The following is a 21,269-nucleotide window of genomic DNA, read 5'->3' as shown; positions in this document are numbered from 1 at the left end:
GGTCATACTTCGTACAAATCCGAAGTTTCTGCCCAAGGTCATTTCCCCCTTCCATCTCAATCAATCGGTGGAATTACCTGTCTTTTTCTCGCAACCTCAATCTGTTGCAGAAAGGGCCTTACACACACTTGATGTTAAGAGGGCTTTGCTGTACTACATACAAAGAACGCAACCTTTCAGGAAGACTAAACAATTGTTCGTTTCCTTCTCTCCACCACATAAAGGCAACCCCATCTCTAAATCAGGGATAGCTAGGTGGATTGTAAAGTGTATACAAATTTGCTATCAAAAGGCAAAAAGAACATTATCTGTTCCACCTAAAGCCCACTCTACTAGAAAGTTAGGGGCTTCTATGGCTTTTCTAGGGAACATACCCTTAGATGACATCTGCAAAGCAGCCACATGGTCAACACCGCACACCTTCACAAAACATTACTGTGTAGATGTGCATTCCAAGCAGCAAGCTAGTGTGGGCCAGGCTGTACTAAAGACACTTTTTCAAACCGCTGCAATGGATACCGGTGGTCGCCGCTAAGGTTGGGTACTGCTATATAATCTATGCTAAGTGTACAATCTGCAGCTCATATGCCTCGAACGGAATATGCTACACGCCCACCCGCCTCCCCGGCTACCTGTATCCGTTCCAGTCCATCTTATTTAGATACAACACACATGGGTTTCTCACTGTTACTACTACGCTCCATCATTTCCCTGTTGGCGAAAAACAATCTGAGGATGGAGCCGAAGCCCATGCGCAGTACGGACCGAAGGAGGAGTCCCCGAACTCGTGACTTCCAAAGACTGTCCAAAGAACAAAAACAAACTGCAAACATCCGGGCCCAACACCAGATGGCGATCTATGCTAAGTGTACAACTCTGCAGCTCTACATGCCAAGAACAGATGCATACTGGTAAGTAGCATATTCCTTTTTGTGACTTCCATGTCGGTTGTGGCATGGCATTTTGTTAAAAAACTAGGTCCCAGTTACTTAATTAAAAAAAAACACTTTGTGAACCAGATTTGTATAAGTAGACCACAAATTGATGGTGGAATGAAAATGTTAAGCTGTACTCAGCCAATCAACTTGCCAGCTCAGGTGAACAATCTTGTTCATGGTTAATGGTCAATATTTCTACAAATGTATTTGCTCCTTTCTCTGAAGGATTGCTCAATAAATGCGGAATGGCTTGCACCGAAGCAAAAAGGATCCGACTTGTGCCATAATTGGTGTTGATCGGGACCATGGTATTTGTATGTCAGTGACAGCAGATTCTCTTTGGTGCTGGGGGTTAGAAAGGAAACCTGTTGTCACTTCTCCTCGAAGCCATTAACTTGCACTTTTTTCTAACCGTTTTCACCAAACCTGCCATTATCAACAGTAGGTGGAAAAACTGTTCTTTAGGGGTTTGAGCATAACTTTATAGTTCTAGTTCATTGACCTCCTGCAAGATAGCTCCAGCAACACTTGTTGGGCGGTATAAAAACATATAAATGAAGTCGGCTGCAGCGATCCACTACGTGTAACAGCTGACCTCCCTTTTGGCAATAAACCCGCACACGTAGATCGAGCCCCTCTGGATTCTCTGCTTTTTCATTCATAATCTCATGTAAACTTTCAGGAAATGCAGTTTTTTAACCATTTGCTTTTTTTCTTCATTACAGATTGCATTTACTAAAACATTTGTTCAGCACTATGCATTCATAATGAAAACACTGAAGAAAAGCCATGAATCGGATACTATGTCAAACAGGATTGTGCACATCAGCGTCCAGTTATTTAGCAATGAAGAACTTGCCCGCCAAGTTACTGAAGAGTGCCAGCTTCTGGATATTATGGTCACCGTTCTCCTTTATATGATGGAAAGTTGCCTTGTAAAAAGCGAGTTGCAGGGTATGTTCATGTTGTTTCTTTCCTTTGTTGATTTAGTGTTATGTACTCCTGTTGATTACATGTTTAACACTTATCTTTTGCCAGTTCGTATTCTATATTTTTCCACACAAAAATATTTCCTTTAAGGTATAAACTATTGGTATCACAGTCAAAATGCAGTAAAATATCATGAGTTGATGACCCTGGAACTGTCTAAAAAATGGAAACATCCTTGAAAGTACTTCTTTGGATATCCCTATAAAGGTTTATAAAACCAGGTATATGATATCCTGTGTTCATTTGGCAAGATATCCCTTGGTGGTTGTGAATACCTTTTCCCAAGAAGAAGACTAGCTTGCATTTTTTCGAACGTGCACATGGTAGAAATAATTGAATATCGAATTGTTTCCTGGGATTTTCTTGATTTTAATGGTTATGTGATCTTATTCCATCACACGTCCTCTAACGCATGCATAGATGAGTTACCCCAGCAGTATTTTGTTTATCAGCACCCGGGGTCAGATGGACAGCGGTCTTCTTAATGGTCTGAAGATGACTTTTTTTTTAATTCATATTTTATGCATTGTTTCTATAGTTCTCATTTGTTTGAATTGAAGCTTTCACTGCAATACTTCTGTCCGCGTTGGCTAGGTACTGTAGTATCTATCTCAGATTTTTCTGATGCTGAGGGAATGCTGATGTGGCTGCAGATGTTTGAACCTTTCGGAGAGTTTGTTATCCATTTTGAATTTAGATTTTGACTTTGTACCTTTATTGTTGTAGTTCACTCTCCTAGTTGGTATGGTGAGAAGGTCAAGGCCCCATAGTCATCACTGCCAAAATCACTGTTAGCTTGTATTTTAGTTTGTGCCAGTAGGTACACATCCAATCCCGAACCTCTATCAAACAGATGTCCTACCTAGAACTTAATTCATTAGGCACAGAATCTGGATATTATTGGCAAGCACGTATACATGGAAATCTCTAGTCTGGAGATACACCTGAGCTTCATTATTGATGCTAATCAGACTAATTGGAATCCTGGACCGCTGAGGGATGCCTGACCTCAGCGGCCATCGGTTTTCGGTTTAAAAGGGGAGCTATACTACTATCAGTTACTGAAGATGGAACAAAGCCCATCCTGGCCTATACCTCTGACTAATGGCTTGAATATAACTGGGAGGGATATGGTTGACTTTATCAAGTGATGATTAAAGGACTAGAAGAATCAGGGTGTAGACACTATTAAGATCTGACATTTACCCCAAACCTCCAGAAGGACTGATTCAGTTCTTCTGAGTATGCAATCCTACTTGTTTATCCATCAAGACAGTTGTTATCCTCATGTATTAATTAATACCGCGCCAGAATCACTGGATTACAATATTTTAGTGACGGCAGGAAGGAATGAGATTAGCTGACGATTGGTTGGCGCGCGAGGCCCAGCAGTGTCCAGAGATACTAGCCCCAAAAATCCTTTCCCTACTTAGCTAGAGCAGTATTGCAACATTGGGTCTTCTTTAAATAAATATATTTTAAAAGTAATGGCTTTGTTCTATAATGTAGTCCATTACTATCATCTGCACTGTGATTTTAATTGTCTCTATGTAGTAGGTCATCGTTTTTTGTTTTTTAAAAAAATGTAGGTGAGGTTTTTGGTCTTCAGTTACCCTTTAAACATTATCTGGTGCCAAACGCTCCCTTTTGTCAAGCACATTCATAACTGCAATGCTAAAACACTATTGAACCAGACACCAACTAGCCAAGCTACAGTTTAAATAGTGGCACTGACAGGGACAGGCACAGGGTCAGACTGTGACAGAAATTAGGCTTGGGCATGAGAATAAAAGTGGCCTCTTATTAGTGAATTAGATAGCTGAAAAGTAGATCACGTTTGCTAATTGGGGCAGTTTTGAACTTGTAAAGACACGCTGTTTAAGTGTTTTGCAAGGTCAGGAAGTCTTCATGGATTTGGGCTTGCTGCATGCAATGTTTATTTTAATATCAGGAAATTAACAGTAAATTCTTTCTCAGCCGTCCACAAAACAGGCCCACACACAGCCAAATAACTGGCCCTCACACTGACCATTCATTGGGAGCGGTCTTATTGCCCTATAGGCCAGTCTGACCCTAGACAGGCAGTGCTTCTCTTTCCTTACTGATATTTCTTACCGATAAAGGAGGGGTTTCTCTAACAGTCTGATATGTAACCCGCAGGCATATTTTAACCATTCAGAATTCTTCGCTTCTCCCTTACTCCGGTTTGCTCACCCTAGGTTTTTTGGTGATTCTGTTCATGTTACCGCTTGTTTATAAGTAGGAATGTATTAATAGCCACAATGTACCAGTTCCAATTGTGTGTAAATCTTTCAAATACTCCGCCCAGCCTTGGTATTTCATTGGCCAGCCACCACTATTGCAGACAATTGAGATTTTCCTAGCCTTGGTGTCAAAGGCTAGATTTTATTAAAGAAACAAAGGTGAGTATTATGCAGTCGTTTCTTGCTTTATTTAAACAGCAGCCAAGCCAGAACTACGTTTCCCCCAAGAAAAAAAGAAAGAAAAATCTAAAGTGTGACGACATAATGAACACATCAATCGGACGTCAAATCACCTAATTATTATGTTGACTGCAAACAACAAGTCCTCTTTTCTTGAAGTGAGAAGTTAACTAGGTAAGAAATTAAGCACAAGAACTGAATAAAAAGTCAATAAGATGATGAAAAGGTCCATGAAGCAGTCCACAAATGTACGAAGAACATCGAAAACACATGATTAGAAATCCATGACGGCATTCTGAATCCTCTTAGAGGGAGACTGCTCTATCCGTATTAAGAGGAAGTGCTGGTAGAAGGAGCTGCGACTGCAAAAGAACAAAAGTAGGGAGGGTTGAAATATAGAGGTGGGTTAATACTCGCCTCTGTGTCTTTAATAACATCTAGCCTTTTTTATACCAAAGCTAGGAAAGTCTCAATTTTATTACAAGCTACAGAGGCTCCTATTATGCATTGCAATAACAGAATCAGAAACATGAGCAATCGGTTTACAATAAAAAGTTACAAAAGAGTTTACATTTGAGCAATCTGCAGATTTGAGAATGTCATGCAAAGAAGCTCCGGCCCAAAAGGCCCAAGAAGCCATGGCTCCTCTGGCTGAATGGGCGCCAAAAGATACGGTAATAATACCAGCTAGGGACATAATCCATTTGAGCCAATGGGCAAGAGTGGGGGAAGAAACACGCTTATGAGGTTTTTTGAAAGGAAATGAGTAACTGAGTAGAAGAGGATCATGAGTCTGTAGTATGAGCCACATAACTCCTGAAACAATTTCCAACACACAATTTGGGTTGAGAAGGGAAAAAGGGATAATGAATGGAAGACAAACTAGTTTTGGTACATCTCTGAATTTGAAAAAAGACACCTAGAGGAGAATATTGAAAGAAAGAGACACATCCAAAGCTTTCACATCAGAAACATGTTTCACAGAAATCAGACATAAAAGCATAGTGAGCTTGGCAGAAATTTGTTTGAGAGAGAGAAAAAAAGTTGTCTTGCCATGAAATAAACAATTTAAGTGTTAAATTGAAGTCCCACATAGTATTGTACTTGGGAATTGGAGGTTTAACATGTCTTACTTCCTTTAACAGAAGACATATTAATGGATGTTCTCCCATGGGTCAGCCATCCACTTGATGCTCGGCAGAAATAGCTGTTCTGTATGTATTGATAGTGCAGTACGCTTTACCCTGAGAGGCTATGGAAGCTAAGAAATTAACAATTAAAGTGAACAGGAGATCTGAATTCCTGTCCATACACCAGCTACACCAGGCGAGTTAGGCTGATCTGTAAATCTTTGATGTACCAGGAGCCCATGATTGCTGATTGAGCTTGATCGCTTCTTCCGAAATTCCAGGGCTTCTCCAGGATGACCAAAAATTCTCCATGCAATCAAAATCAGGGAGCCCTCCAAAATCATATTGTGAGGTTGCCTAGAGGAGTAGTAGCTCAGGAAATGGAGGAATACAAACCAGAAAATCTGAGGACATCTCCAACAGAGTGGGATACCAAGGTTGGGATTGCCCAAAATGGAATTATTAGAACTAGAGAATATCGCTGTCTGCGAGCTTGAGCCAGAACTCGTGCAATAAGAGGAAAAGCGTACAGCAGGGACAGAGGACAAATTTGGAGAAAAGCATCTATAGCCCAGGGCTTGAGGATTGGGTCTCCAGCTGAAAAAGGAAGAACGTTGGGAGTTGAGACAGGAAGCAAAGAGATCTATCAAAGTTCTGCCGAAGATGGAAGAAAGGCGATTGAACATTGAAGGGTGCAAACTGCCAATCGCTGGAATCCTGAAGATGCCTGGAATACTGTAGGAAGCTGGCTCTGTATATACTATACCAAAGTAAGGTATAGTGTGCACAGAGTCCAGTGGATCCCCAAAGGCTTACAGAGGTAAAAGTAAATAATACCTTACCCTCTATTTGTGGTAGTGTGGGTGAGCAGTAAGGCTTTATCAGAGAGTAGTGTCAAGCATGTATTGTACACACTCAGACAAGAAATGATGTCACTCACACAAAGACTGAACTCAGACCAATTGTTTGTATCAAAAATATTTTTTTGGGGGGCGTGGCCAAGATGGCGACCTGATCGGACGCGGTCTACTGAGGTTCGCCGCGGCGGCCCTTCTTCCCCGGTTCCCTGGCACAGGTCGTCCCCCAACTTCTACATTTAGTGGCCGTCTGCTAAGGAGAGGTGCAGCGGTGCATCAACGGAGGGTCTGCCGAACCATCCGAGTGGCGGTATCCCGCACATTGCCCTGGTGGTGATTTGGTGCTCTAACAGCAAAATGGCGCCCAAGTGGTAGCTGTCAGGGCTGGCGGTGGGCGTCCTCTCTGGCCTGGTACCTGCCAGTGATCCAGCTCTGAAGAGGCAGTGCACACGCCGCGGCGCGGTGCGGTCGGTGAGCAGCTCCGGCGCCGTAGGGGGGGCGTGGGTGTGCGATCCGGCGCGCGCCCGGATATCTATGCAGTGGACCTGGCGGCATGAAAATAGAGGCCGCGGCTTTGGGGCCTAGCCGCGTGAGTGCATGCTCCCCCGATCGTCCGGCGGCCTGGCACTGGGGAAGTAGTGGCCGGGCATCCAGACAGCACACCTCATCAGACGGGCTCCGGCGCTGAGACGGGGTGCGCGGACCTGTGCCCTGACCTGCGCCTAGTGGACAGTGAGATCGCCCGGTGGCGGGACGGAATAGGCCATGGCTCCCAGGCCTAGCGGCGCGGGACAGGCTCTTTTGAGCGCCCACCGGCCCCGGAGCCTGTGAGAGTCGGCCCGGGCAATCAGAGGGAGCAGCAGTGTGGGCTGACTTGGCAGCAGTGCTGCCTTGGGCCGAGTGGAGATTGGAGCGGCCCGTGCTTTTTATTGCCAACCTTGGTGAGTGACAGGGGCGTGTGGCGGGGCCCCGTCCTGCTCGCCCCGGATTGTGGCTGTTCAGCAGCGTGTGGCCGTCCCAAGCATACAGCACCTTACAGCTCTGCGTGCCTTCCCGGATGTGGTGAAGTGGCCCGGAGGTTTGGATCCACCAGCGGCCCCCATCTCAACTGCACGGCAACCGGTGGGTGACTCCTGCATTGGGGCGGTGGGCATATCTAAGGCGCACTCTGCCCGATACTTTTTTTTAATTTTTTTATTTTATTTTGAACTTTTTGAACAAACATACAGCGTCAGTCAAAAGGTGCGACAATGAGTACACATCACCATCATAAGGAATACATCGGGAGTATGGAGAGGGAGAAGACACATCAAAGCAGGCATTGCTAGTGCGTACATGAGCATCAAATCAGTCCTATACAACCAGCACCTAGTTACCCACAGAGACAACTGAGACCACACCACACTCTGAGGGACCTCCCCCAGGCCACCCATACACCCACACCTTGTGTGTATCATCTATGTGGAGATCCGCAATGCACAGTGCACACCCACCACCTAACCAGCGGGGAATGGTCTCGGGTAGCCCGACCTCAAGAGTGTGTGGGAGCGTCAGCCGCAGGACACTATGCGATCGCCCCTTCGCGCGCAACAGCCTCCCCAGCCGAGAGGTAGCACCGTAACGGAGCACAGATATCTGTGGGACGTGACGTTGTCGGCAATAGTTCAGCATAGGTATTGATCTGTTCCTGGCAGTAGGCAAGATCCCGCACCCAATCCTTGAATTTCGGGGCCCTGCCCCTGCCCCATTGGCACGCAACTCTTCTCTTAGCAAGCAAAAAAGCTAACGCGATAAATTTGCAGTGTGCCGCCTGTATGGGCTCCACATATCCCAGCAGGGCAAGGAGAGGGGAAGGTGCCACCACGGTGTTAATCATTTTAGAGAGCGCTTCAAACACCTGGCACCAATAGCGGTGTACTGCTTCGCATGCCCATGCCAGGTGCAGAAAATCTGCCCCCGGGGCGCGGCATCTGTCGCACCTGTCATCATCCCGAAGACTATATCTACACAGTCGGGCAGGGGTATACTTATAATGTATTATCCTAAATCTACTACTGGAGGAGATGCGCTCCGTCTGCAATAGGCAGAATTCCCACTGTTTGTCCGTCAGTGGGGCCTGCAGCTCTTGGTCCCACCGGCCTCTAGCTGCCAACTGCGGCGCGGACGTCGCCGAGTGCACCGATCTGTATATCCTAGAAACGAGCTTGGCCGGGACATCGTCCTGGAGGATGCGTTGCAACGGTGTCATATGGGGGGGTTCCTGCGGAAATCTAGGTGTCAGCGCCCTTATCGAAGCCGGAGGTACAGAAAGACGTCCAGGGGAGAAGGCTGTATGCCCTCATAAAGGTGGTCCATTGACCGGAATGTGCCATTATGGTACAAGTCCCCCCACGTCGATACGTGAATAGTGTGAAGCAGTTTACGAAAACCCGCTTCCTGCAGCAGGGGCATACTAGGATGGTAAGTAAGAGGCAAAAGCGGCGCGTACAACAAGTCTAGCCCCAGCGTGACAGTCAAGTGGCCCCACGCGGACACCGTACTGATCACTGTCGTGGGCGTCTTATCTCTACCCGCCACCGGGATGTATAACGCGCCGTCTGTCGGGATCGGATGTGCCAGCCAGTGTTCGGCAGCCAGCTGGGGCATGTATCTAGGTTGACGTATCCAGAAATAGGCGAAGTGCGCCTGGGCTGCTCGATAATACAACTCAAAACCACCCTGATTGTACGGTTTAATAAGGATCTCCCACCTGAGCCGGGGTGACTTACCGCCCCAAACTAGTCTAATAAGCTCTGTGCGTAGTTGACGGAAAAAGAAAACGCCTGGATAAAAGGAGATGTTCAGGAAGAGATATAACAACTGCGGCAATATTACCATTTTGATCAATGATGTTCTACCGGCCATGGAAAGGGGCAGAGTGATCCATCGCGCGACGCAGTCCGTAATGCGAGTCATCGCCATGCCATAATTCGCCCTCCGGAGTTCCTCCCTGTTTTTTTCTACATGTATGCCCAAGTATTTAAAGTCCCCTTCACACCAGGCTAGGGGGTAGTCCAGTCCAAACCGCCCAGTAGAGGCCGTCAGGGGGAACAAACAAGACTTGCTCCAGTTGATCTGGACCCCCGAAATCCTGCCAAATCAGATAAATTCCCTAAGAATCGCATTGAGATTATCCTTTGGATCGCGTATATAAAGAGTGATATCGTCAGCGTACATAGATATTAAGATCTGCCTCTGAAAACATCTCAGCGCTTTGTCTCTATGGTGTTGCCGTAATTTGGCAGCCAGGGGCTCCATGGCTATTGCAAACAACAAGGGCGACAGAGGGCACCCTTGCCTGGTGCCTCTGGTAATGGGGAACGCAGCAGAGAGCTGGCCGTTAACCAGGACTTTGGCTCTAGGGGCGGTATATAGTAACTTAATCCAGGAGACAAAGCAGCACCTGAAATACATAATCCCACTCCAGGGAGTCAAATGCCTTCGTGGCATCGAGGAAGACAGCGGCCATTAACTGATCGTCATGCACCGAATTTAGGATTGAAAAGAACGTGCGTAGATTATGGGACGTCGCCCTACCGGGTACAAACCCAGCCTGGTCGGGTAATATCAAGTTGGGGAGTAGTAGATTAATACGATTAGCTATGAGCTTAGCAAGGATTTTCACATCACAATTGAGCAATGAGAGGGGCCGGTAGGAGTCACATTTAGTCGCCGCTTTCCCGGGTTTAAGGAGGGACGTGATGAGGGCCATGCGCATCGAAGGGGGCAGGTGGCCTACCTCCAAGGCATCCTCATACACCTCCCGTAAGACCGGTGCCATAAAGTCAATATAAGTCTTATAGAACTCGATCGGTATCCCATCTAACCCGGCGGTCTTGCCCGATCGCATGTTCATAATAGCGTCCCGCACTTCGTCTAATTCAAAAGGGGAGCTCAGAAACTCTCTTTGCGATTCGCTGAGCCATCCCAGGGACACGTCCTCAAGGTAGTCATGCAAGTTGAGCTCCCCCGCCCTTGTCGACGTATATAACGCTTGGTAGTGCGCAACGAACGTATTAAGGATTTGCGCGGTGTCCCTGTAGAGCGTGCCGTCCTCTCCCTCAAGCTCAACGATGGTGTTAGTAGGACGCATCAGCCTCATCGTTGCTGCCAGAGCTTTACCCGGCCGCTCGCCCTCGCCATAGCGGCGGGCGATCCAGTGATTGCCTCTAAATTTCGTCTCTCTAGCGGCTTCGTCCGTATACTCTGTGATTTTATCGCGAATACGTGCAAGCGTGGCATCGTCAGGGTTGACAGCCAATGATGCCTCAAGCGTCAGGGTGCGCAGCCGCCCTAGTATACTCTTCAGCACTCCCGACCCCTTGGCGATGGACATGCCACGTAAAGTCACTTTAAATGCGTCCCAAATAGTTTCCACCTCCTTCACGGAGTCCTTATTACGCTGAAAGAAATCTAAACATTCGTCCCGCAGCTCCTCCTGAAAAGAAGCATCCAATCTCCTTAGTAAAGGATTATCGTTTGTACCCACAGACCGAAGTAACTTTTTCGAAATCCATGAGAACTTATTATTGTTCTTCAGACGAATCAGATTGAAACAGTTCTTCTCGGAGAGACCTTCACGGGACCTGAACACACGCTCCCCATTTCATTTACCATCCACCTTTAATCCTCCTTCAGTACTTATGCCCCCAGAAGTTCTCACTTTTGAAAGAAGGATTCTACTTGAAATGAAGGACATTCAATCACAACATGAATTTGTCCCTTATAATTTATCCTTGGAAGAAAAACAGGCACTCCATCACCTCAGCAAAAACAAGGAATTAATCATCAAGCCCGCAGACAAAGGGGGCGGTATTGTCATACAAGATCAGACTGCATACGATAAGGAAATTCTCCGCCAACTTAACAACATGGAACACTACCGTACTACGGCATAAGATCCAAGATTCTTACTCTGACCAACCAAGCTAAACTGGACAATATCATCTCTGAAAAGGAGGCTTTGTTCCTCAACAAAACCAGTCCACGGACTCCAGTAATCTATATATTACCTAAGATACATAAAAATCAACAAAACCCACCTGGTAGACCCATAGTCTCCGGTTGCGGGTCCATCCTGGAGCCCATTGGCAAATACATCGATAGCATCCTTAAGGAATTCATACCCAAAACGGACACTTTCGTGCGCGACAGCATGGATTTAATCAACTTGATCGAAGACACGCCTTTCATACCAGGTACCAATTTGATGGTTGGTATGGACATCGAATCGCTCTATACCAACATACCTCACAGAGAAGGTCTTGAAGTTATAAGAAACATCCTTAATACTCGACCATCTCCCTCAAAAATACCTACTGATTTCGTGATGTCTCTATTGGAAATTGCCCTGGAAAATAACTACTTTCTGTATAAAGATACCTATTATTTACAGATCAAGGGAGTCTCCATGGGCGCATGCTTTGCACCAAATTTCGCCATTTTGTACGTACATCATCTCGAGAGCACACTGATCCTCACTGACCTCAACCCTTTCAGAAATAATATAACCTTCTGGCGTCGCTACATTGACGACATCCTCCTTATCTGGACAGGCGACAAAACCTCTTTGTCCCACTTCATCGATTGGTTACACAATAGCCAACAACATCTCAAATTCACAGTGGACCCCAAAGAAGATAATCTTCCATTCTTAGACCTCACTTTACGAATTGAAGATGATAAAATTGGTACCTCACTATACAGAAAACCCACAGAGCGTAACACCTTGCTACTCTACTCTAGTAACCATCCACGTGGTCTACGCGACGGTCTTCCATTTGGACAATTTTTGCGGATCCGTCGCAATTGCAAATGGCGCAGTGATTTCTTCAAGGAGGCAGAAATACTCACTGCCAAACTCGTGGCCCGTGGCTACCCCAGGAAATTAGTCAACAGGGCAAGAAAACGAGCATGGTATAACCACCGTGATACCTTACTTACCCCCAAAGAAAAGAGGACAAATACTCGCATCCCATTTGTGTCCACCTTCTCACCTTCCAGCAATAAACTAGCCAAGATTATCAAATCCAACTGGAACATTCTTGCTCCACTCGCCATCTTCAATGAACCTCCTCTCTTCTCTTACCGCAGGGGTAAAAACATAGCAGACCATCTGGTGCATGCAATCACCTGGCCCACTACACCAACCATATCCGAATCAATCCCAAACTCATGGAAACTACCACCGGTGCGCGGCCACTATAGATGCCAAAGATGCGCAGCATGCTCCTCTACAACCAATACAAAGACATTTGAATATAATGGGCTGAAATTTGACCTACATTCCTTCACCAACTGCAGATCTCAGAACGTTATCTACCTGATAAAATGCCCCTGCGATAAACTATACATTGGACAAACCACCCAGATGGTAAAGGACCGCATCCTACAACACCGCAGCCGCATTAGATGTGGAGTCCTAACAGCCCCCTTGGTCTCCCACTTCAAAGAAAAAGAAAAAAAAAAAAAAAAGAATCACAGCGAAGCCGAGTTCACCTGGCTGGTAATTGACAAACCATCCACCCCACTAAGAGGCGGTGATACCCAAAGACTCCTGAATAGGTGCGAATGCCGTTGGATTTCTCGCTTTAACTCCATTGAGCAGGGCCTGAACTCCCTTGATGAATGGAACTCTACCCTTGCATGATTGTGATCTACTGGTCTGCCTTCTCTACAGCTGATACGTTCTCTACCCTTGTTTATTTTTGTTACTTTACACGTTTCATTTTCCCCTCCCCCCATACCCAACCCTCCCTCCCCTTCTCTCCCCCCCCCCCCCCCGGTTTTTACCCCAAAGTATACTTGTCGTTTTTAATTTGTTGATTTTTCTTTCCGTCTCCGTGTTTTACCCTAAAATACACTTGTCGTATTTAATTATAATTTGCTGATTTTTCCTTTTGTCTCTTTGAGCCAAATATTTATGCATTATCATCCCCTTCCTTCCCCTCCCCCCTTGCTTTTTCCCGCCCCCCCTCCCCCCCCCCTTAAATATGTCTACCCATGGTGTATTATCGGAAATGCTGCCTTTCGTTTACCCATTGCTCTATTGAAACGACTGTATTGTAACTATTGTATTTCTTGCATAAGCTGTTATCCATCCTAATTCGGCTCGCCTTGGGTCTATGGATATGACCCTATTGTTTCAATTGTCTTCCCTTCATTTGTCACCTTTTTCTACTCCTCCTCTTTCTACTCGAGCGATACACGCGCCACTTGCGAGCTGTTTCACCATCGGTTACCTTGACTCCTTCCCCTTTCCATTGGTGGCCTTTCTGCTTCACTCCCCTTCCAGCACCTCCCAGCCTATCATCCCCCAGCACCCATCCGCGCGCGTCCTGCCGTCTGCTCCCTCCCGTGGATTGGTTAACGCTTCCCGTGACCCGGAAGCACTGACCGTATATCTCTCGCCAGTGTTCTTCCATCTTCACTCTCTGCCTGACTCGTACCGGCACGCCCCCCCTTCACGGGCCCCCTCTCGGTGATTTACTCGCCTCGCCTAAATGTGAGTATGCTCTCCCCGCGACTCCCTTCCCCATTACCCGTCCAGCTGGCCCGCTTTCTAACCTCGCCTTTCCTTTCCAGCTTCTTCATTGATTGCGCTTCGCCTCCCTCCCGAAGTAAGTGTTACCCTTACTCCCTCTCCTTTCCACTGTTCCCCCTTGCCCTTCTCCTCACCCTTTGCCCTTTGTCCCCGTCTAGTTTGGATTACCCCGGACCCGTCTGACTCCACACGGGGTCCAGCTTTGCCGTTTAGCTCGGCTCGCCCTTCCCGTGCGAGTAAGTTTTTTGTCCCTTTTCTTTCCCTGTTTGTCTCCCTTCCACCGGTCCCCTTTGCCCTTCTCCTCACCCCCTGCTTTCTCCGCCCGTCTAGTTTGGACTTCCCCGGACCTGTCTGACTCCACACGGGGTCCAGCCTTGCCGATTTACTCGGCTCGCCCTTTCCGTGCGAGTAAGTTTTCTGTCCCTCTTCTTTCCCTGTGTGTTGCCCGCTGTCACCTCTCGTTTTCTCTCGGCCTTTCCACTATTCCCCCACCGAGGCACTCCTTCCCATCCCAACCCCTTTACCCTCACGTCGCGCGGTCCCGTACTCAAATCCAGCCATCTTTTCACTCCGGTATCTGGCACTTGTATAAATCGACCACACCGCTCACCATTCTTTGGCCCCGGTCTCTAGTTACCCTATGCCTGGACTTTTCTGCCAATTCGGGCACTGCCCACTTCACTCTTGTGCCGCTGTGATACCCGCTTTCGCCTTCACAACTCGACCGATCACTGCTCCTTGGCCTTCCTGAGCACCGGCACCTATGGCCACTCAGAAGACTCGTACCTACGACCGCAATACGTCGCCGTGGTCACCACCCTTTGCACGACTGTCCCCTTTTCTCCCTCTTTGGTCCAGTTTTTGAGAATTGTTTTTCCTTTACCCTAGCACTGTTCAAAATATGTGTAACCAGTCCTGATGATGGCCTAGAGTGTTACGGGCCGAAACGCCGTCGACTTCAACAGCGTTACTGTTGGCGCATTTATAAACATGGGCATTTGCTCTATTGTTCTTTGAAAATCTCATACATTTATTGTGTAAATGCCCTAACTTTGGCATATTCAAAGTACCATTGTTCTCCCTGTTGCGCCGTTTCACCGCTGTATATACCACTTTATGTGTCACTTGCGCCGTCACAAACTCCACGAGCACTTGTGCACAGTATTCTTTCGGTTACACTTTCACTAAGTGTCACGCAGTGCTTTTAACCTATATGATATATACATATGACGTAATATGTTCATCATGTGTTGAAAATACAACTCTTTCCTACAAACTTGGTCTCCTGTTGTCCTCTCTGTATGGATTCACTCCTCTGATACTTTAAGATACATCTCACCTTTGAATAACTTGTCCTTCCATTGAATTCCACGTTGAGACATTGTTGTCAGATATCATGTACTGCCCCAGTCTCACTGTGGTTTATGGGCTACCTCCTGTGGTCTGATACTGCCAAGAAGCATCCAACAGCATCCCGGGCTGTAGGCGCCAGGCTGACAGCGGAGGGCCAAGGTCCGAAGCTCGCAAGGTAACGCGTACCGGCGAATGATCCGAAAAGGTACGAGGGAGGTGGTGTGCCCGAACCAGCGCGGCATGAAAGCGCGGGGCCAAGAGGACGTAGTCAAGCCGTGCCCATGATTTTGCTTGCGCCGTTAAGTGCGTGCCCTCCCGCACAGCAGCGTGAAGGTGTTTCCATGTGTCAATCAACCTATGCTCCTCCAGTAATTCTAGCAGCGCCCCGCGGGCTTTGGTATAATGATGGGGGGCCGGCTGGGACCTGTCTAACTGCGGATCTAGTGTGGTGTTGAAATCCCCCCCCCCATATAAGGTGCTGCGGGCCTGCGCCTATTATGACTGCCCCGAGGTCCGTGAAGAAGTGTGGGTCGTCTACGTTGGGGCCATAACAGCAAGCCAGGGTAACTGCCATGTGTCCCAGTCTACCCCACATAAGACAGTACCTGCCCTGGCTATCGCTCCTAGTGCCGGCCATAGTAAAGGGGGTCCCCTTCTTTACCAGTATTGCAACCCCACGCGAATAAGAAGAGTAGGAGGAAAAAGCAGTGTGCTTCGCCCATCTGGAGGCAAAGGTGTGAGTAGCCTGCGCCTTGAAGTGGGTCTCCTGGAGAAACGCTATGTGTATTGCATGGCGGTCCAAATAAGAGAGGATCTGCCTACGTTTTCTCTGGTCCCCCAGGCCTCTAACGTTCCAAGTAAGTATGTTCAGGTCAGTGTCTCCCATAGGCAGGACGATAATAAGAAGAAATATATCACACTTTGTGAGGGATTTGCGCACTCGGTATCTGTAAGGGGCACATATGACGCCTGCCCCACTCCCGCCCCGCAGCAAGCAGTTGTGTGTACAGCCTGCCGGACGAGGGGACCGCTTCACAATCCCTGAGCAGAATACCTTGTCAACACTGTGATGAGCATCCTCGTGATCAGGCCCGGCTCAAATGCGCTCCCCTGGCCGAGGATGCAGCGCGGCGAGACGGGAGGGGAGGGGGGGGATCACACCTCCCCCCGGTAGTAACGTTCACCGGCAGCTCTCAGCCCCTCCGATCCAAGGCCGAACCCGAAATGGAAGTCCGTCGGGGGGGGGGGGTTAGTGGCTCGGGACCAGGCACAGGTCGCGTCCCCCGGCCGCACAGCGCCCTCTGCTCTCCTCCGGCAATCTGCAACCGCAGTCCCGGGGGCTCAGCACCAGCGAGTCGTCCCTCAGGGCCCACCTGCCTCGTGGTGCGCACCGGCCTTGCGCAGATCAGAGGCCCGGCCACTCGCTCCGCCGCTCGATAGCCCAGGGGACGGTCAAACTTGCGCAGCCTCCAACTCAGACACGGCTGGTCCCACAGCTCCCAAACTTGCACCGGAGTTGCAGAACCAGGATAGCAACATCCGAAGCCGGTTGTTGTCAGGCAGGCAGTCAGTGGAAGAGGATAAATGAAGGATTACGACTCCAGGCTGCAGGAGCCTCACAGAAGTGCGGCCATACTGCTTGCGCGCCCTCTAGCGCCCCCCACTCTGCCCGATACTTCTCCGGATACCTGCTGGGGAGGGTCCCTGCGAGGCACAACATCCCCGCCAGAGTGTTAAGCCCGCTGCCCTGCTTGCCTCCGTCTTTGTGCGCCTTGAGTCACAGCCTGTGGAGTTATCTGGTCTCGTCCTGAGTGGGACCTTGGCCGGGGCCTTCAACCCTGATAGACTCTTGGTGCTAGCTCCCCTGTAACGCACTCAAGGCCTCTGGGGCTCCTCTCCGGGACTGGGGTTTTGAAAGTAGGCATCACTCGCGGACCTTGGGGTCTGGGTCTGCTCCCCTGTCGCTGGAGTACCTGAGGGTGACGCCCCTGCTGGGAGATCCTCAAGCAGAAACCTCGGCCTGGCCACGGACCTGTTGGCGCTGTATCTAACCTGGACAGGGGCTCCTCGTCGTGCTGCATGTGCAAGCATTAGCTGAGGGGCGCCCCCCCTCTTGTCTGAGCCTCCGTTCTCGCCCTTGCTGGGGCCCAACTTCTGCCCACACTTCGGTCCACACGAGGCTGGTAGGGACCGTCGTTGAGAGGTTAGTCATCTGCCTGTGGTGGAAGAGGATCTAGGCCCCTCACTTTTCCGAGACTCTGTAGGTGGTGTCTTGGCGGATCTTGCACGCGGGCTCACGGCTATGACCACCAGGCCATACCTCGGCCCATTCACCAGTGGTGCTAGCATGGCCAACATGCGGAAAAAAGGAGACCGCTCTTTAAAAGACATGCTCACAAAAGGGGCAGCAGCTGGAGATAGGAGAAGCCTTACCCCGTCCCCACCGACTCAGCCCCCTCGACAGGAGGAGGGGGAGGTGCCCATCACCAGGGCATTCCTTGAGTCACTCTTTAACACCCTCCGCGCAGACTTTCAAACACTTAAACAAGAAGGGCCGGCGAGGTGCGAGAAATCCGCAGAGACGTGGACGAGTTGGGGGAGCGCGTGGCCACCATAGAGAGCGGGGAGCATTCTAAATCTGAAGAAGGGATCAGCAGGTCAACCTTCAGGCGCATGCAGAGGACCTCGAAAATAGATCTCGACGCAACAACATCCGCGTGCGGGGGGTCCCATTGCAAGCGGAAGGGGCAAATATGACTGAATATCTCCAGGGCCTCTTTCGGAACATTCTGGGGGTTGACTAAGACTTTGAAATCCGCATTAATCGCGCCCACAGGGTGGGCCTTGGGAGAAAGGCACCGGCTCCCCCCCCAGATACCTTGGCCTTCTTGCCGGACTTCCCCCTGAAGGAGCGTATTTTGAAGGAAGCTCGCCTCAAGCAACCACTCACGTATCAGGGGCAAGCCATCGCTCTTTACCAGGACCTGGCCTCCATCACCCTTCAGAAATGGAAGGCTTTTAGAGACGCGACTGCTTTCCTGAAGGCCAATGGCGTGTCCTACTCGTGGGACCATCCCTTCCGTTTAATATTCAAATGGAACGGTAAGCTGCACCAAGTCCGCTCTTTCCGAGAGGTCTCCTACTTACTCGGCCTTACTCAGAGCAGTCCCGACTCCTCTGCAAAGCCCTCGCAACGATCTTCAAGGGAAGGCTGGCAGACGATGGGAGGTCGACGCTCGTCGCTGGCCCAAGTGAAGCCGGACAGCGCCACAATGACCACCGAAAGGGCCGCGGCCCTCGCAGCAGTAACAAGAGACACTTCTAGACCGGACTCACCGTAATTGCACTATGGGGACGATATTTTGCACTACACTTTCGCTATCGCCTGAACATACTGCTCACCCTGCTTTCTTTCTTCCGTTGCACCGCAGCTAGGGCTGAGGACCTTGAACACTGTTGGTTGTTGGGGATGTTTAGTTGGGATTTGGGGGGAGGGGTGGTGGTGGGAGCTGCGGAGTCGGGGTGGGGGGGATACCGGTGTGTTGCTACAGGGAGTTTACGGGGGCAGGTTGCATCCAGGACGGGGAGCTCGACGGGGGCGAAGTCGCTGAGTCAACTTTTTACACACACTACGAGTCGTTGCTCAGCGCGCCCACCCTCACAGACCTACTATGTCTCCCATGACAACCCAAGTCCTCACTCTCAATGTGAAGGGGTTAAATAGCCCCATTAAGAGGCAGGCGATTCTGAGTTACTTGGATAATTCTGGGTCCTCGATTTGTCTGTTGCAGGAAACGCATCTCCTACCAAAAGACTGGCATAGGATGAGATCTCGTGCGTTCCCTCACCAATTCTATTCTTCTATGCCAGATAAGAAAGGGGGGGTGGCTATATTAGTAGCGCAACACTTTCATGGAGGCATTGGCGACAAAATAGCAGAGATAAAAGGAAGGCTACTAGCGTACAGGGTCTGGGTGGGCGGTACCCCTGTTATAGTGGGCTCCCTCTATGCTCCCAATCATGGGCAAGAGCCCTTCCTCATAGATGCCCTGTCCGAAATACTTCGCCATCATGATCGGCATATTTTAATTGGCAGCGACCTCATCTTGGTCATGGACCCCAATAGAGATAGATCTGGTCAGCGGCACGGTGGGCAGGGGCGATTTTGAGTGCAGGGAGGGATTGGCTACAGAGTAGGGGGCTGATGGATCTCTGGCGAGCGGCTCACCCTCAGAGTACACACTATTCATTTTATTCCCATGCGCATCAAACGTATGCTCGATTGGATCATTTTCTAGGGACGCCCGACCTTAACGCTCTGGTTAGGACTGTGGAGATTGTCCCGGCGGCCCTGTCCGATCACAATGCGGTGACGGTCTCGCTCGACATCCGCCCCTTACACCGACCAAAGGGAAGATGGTGTCTGCGGGAGCCCCTTCTACAGCGCCCGGATGTCTCCAAGCAGGTGCATAAATGCATCACTGACTACCTGTCGCTCAACGACTCCCCTGCCGTATCCTTGACTGCACTATGGGGGCCCTTAAAGCGGTGGTGAGAGGGGCACTAATAGCCATTTCTGCGGCTGATAACAAGGCCCGCAAAGAGAAACGGGCAGAATTAGCGGCCAAAGTGGCGGAACTCGAGAGGGTACTCTGTTGTACTGGGGCCCCGCGAATGTGGAGTCAGCTGAAAGCGGCTCGGGCCCAACTGGCTAGTTTGGATTTGGATAGGGCGGAATACGCCGCCTTACAACTCAAACATTCCTACTATGTCGGGGGGTGGGGGCACGGCGGGGAAGCTTCTTGCGAGCAAACTCCGAGCTAGGGCTCAACGGTCTAAAATTGCGGCCCTTAACGATTCGGCCGGTGAGCGGGTTGAACGCGATGAACAGATCGCGGATACTCTTGTGAATTTTACGCCACTCTATATAGTAGGGACCTCATGGTCGACGGTTCGGGGGAAGCGTATCTCAACCAAGCAGCGGTAACAGCATTAAATCAGTCTGGTGCTATAGCGTTAGATGTGCCAATCACGGTTAAGGAAGTCATTAGCGCGATCTCTCGCCTCAAACCCCTGAAATCCCCAGGGCCGGATGGGTTTTCGGGGGTTTTTTACAAAGCCTTCTGCCAGCCTCTAGCCCCGATTTTAACTTGCTTGTTCAACTCCTTCGAGGGACCGGGTTCTATCCTGATGGATATGCTGGAAGCTGATATCGTGGTTATTCCCAAGCCCGGGAAGGACCCCACTCAGTGTGCGGCATACCGCCCAATCTCCTTACTTAACCTGGGCCTAAAGTTGTTTACGGGTGTCTTGGCGGCTCGCTTGGGCCCCCGACTGCCGGGCATTATTGAACCCGACCAATAGGGTTTTATACCCAATAGGCAAAGTAGTGATAACACCAAGTGGTTGATGCACTTAATCGACAAAGCCCATTTGGGATTGGACGCTCTGTTACTTTCAGTCGACGCTGAGAAAGCGTTTGACAGGGTGGACTGGGGTTTCTTGGATCAGACGCTAAGGCGCTTCAGCATAGGGAATCGTTTTAGGGCCTGGGTTGCAAGCTGCTATGATCGACCCACGGCGACGATCCGGGTTAATGGGATTAGTTCGCAGCCATTCGATATCAGGCGGGGCACAAGACAGGGGTGTCCTCTCTCACCTCTGCTCTTTGCGCTATATATCGAACCCCTAGCGCAACGGATTAGGGACAACCCCAACATCTCGGGTATTCCCTTTGTGGGGGAACGTCACATTGTCCGTTTATATTCCGATGATATTTTGGCGACTCTTGATACTCGCAGCCGCTCGATCCCAGTGTTTTTACAGGAGCTGACTGATTTTGGCAAGGTATCGGGCTTCAAAGTTAACATGCGGAAATCAATGTGGCTGCCGCTGGGTCTTAACGAGAATACCTCTGAGAGCAACTTTCCAGAACTCGGGAAGTGCGACCACAATCTGAAATCCCATACCTGGGG

General features: G+C 49.4%; 1 protein-coding gene across 7 annotated transcripts in view; it reads left to right on the top strand.

The window, feature by feature from the left end:
• UBR3 (ubiquitin protein ligase E3 component n-recognin 3) overlaps positions 1 to 21,269 on the top strand; it is a 2,077,978-nt gene that overhangs the window by 629,461 nt on the left and 1,427,248 nt on the right. For all 7 annotated transcript variants that reach the window (XM_085645338.1, XM_085645337.1, XM_085645336.1 and 4 more), the window contains exon 8: positions 1,664 to 1,892. In XM_085645338.1, coding sequence (XP_085501464.1) covers positions 1,664 to 1,892 — 229 coding nt within the window. The remainder of the gene's footprint in view (positions 1 to 1,663; positions 1,893 to 21,269) is intronic.

Source organism: Triturus cristatus, chromosome 3_1, assembly GCF_964204655.1.
Source record: "Triturus cristatus chromosome 3_1, aTriCri1.1, whole genome shotgun sequence".
NCBI lineage: Eukaryota > Metazoa > Chordata > Amphibia > Caudata > Salamandridae > Triturus > Triturus cristatus.
This window is presented reverse-complemented; position numbering and strand designations above follow the sequence as displayed.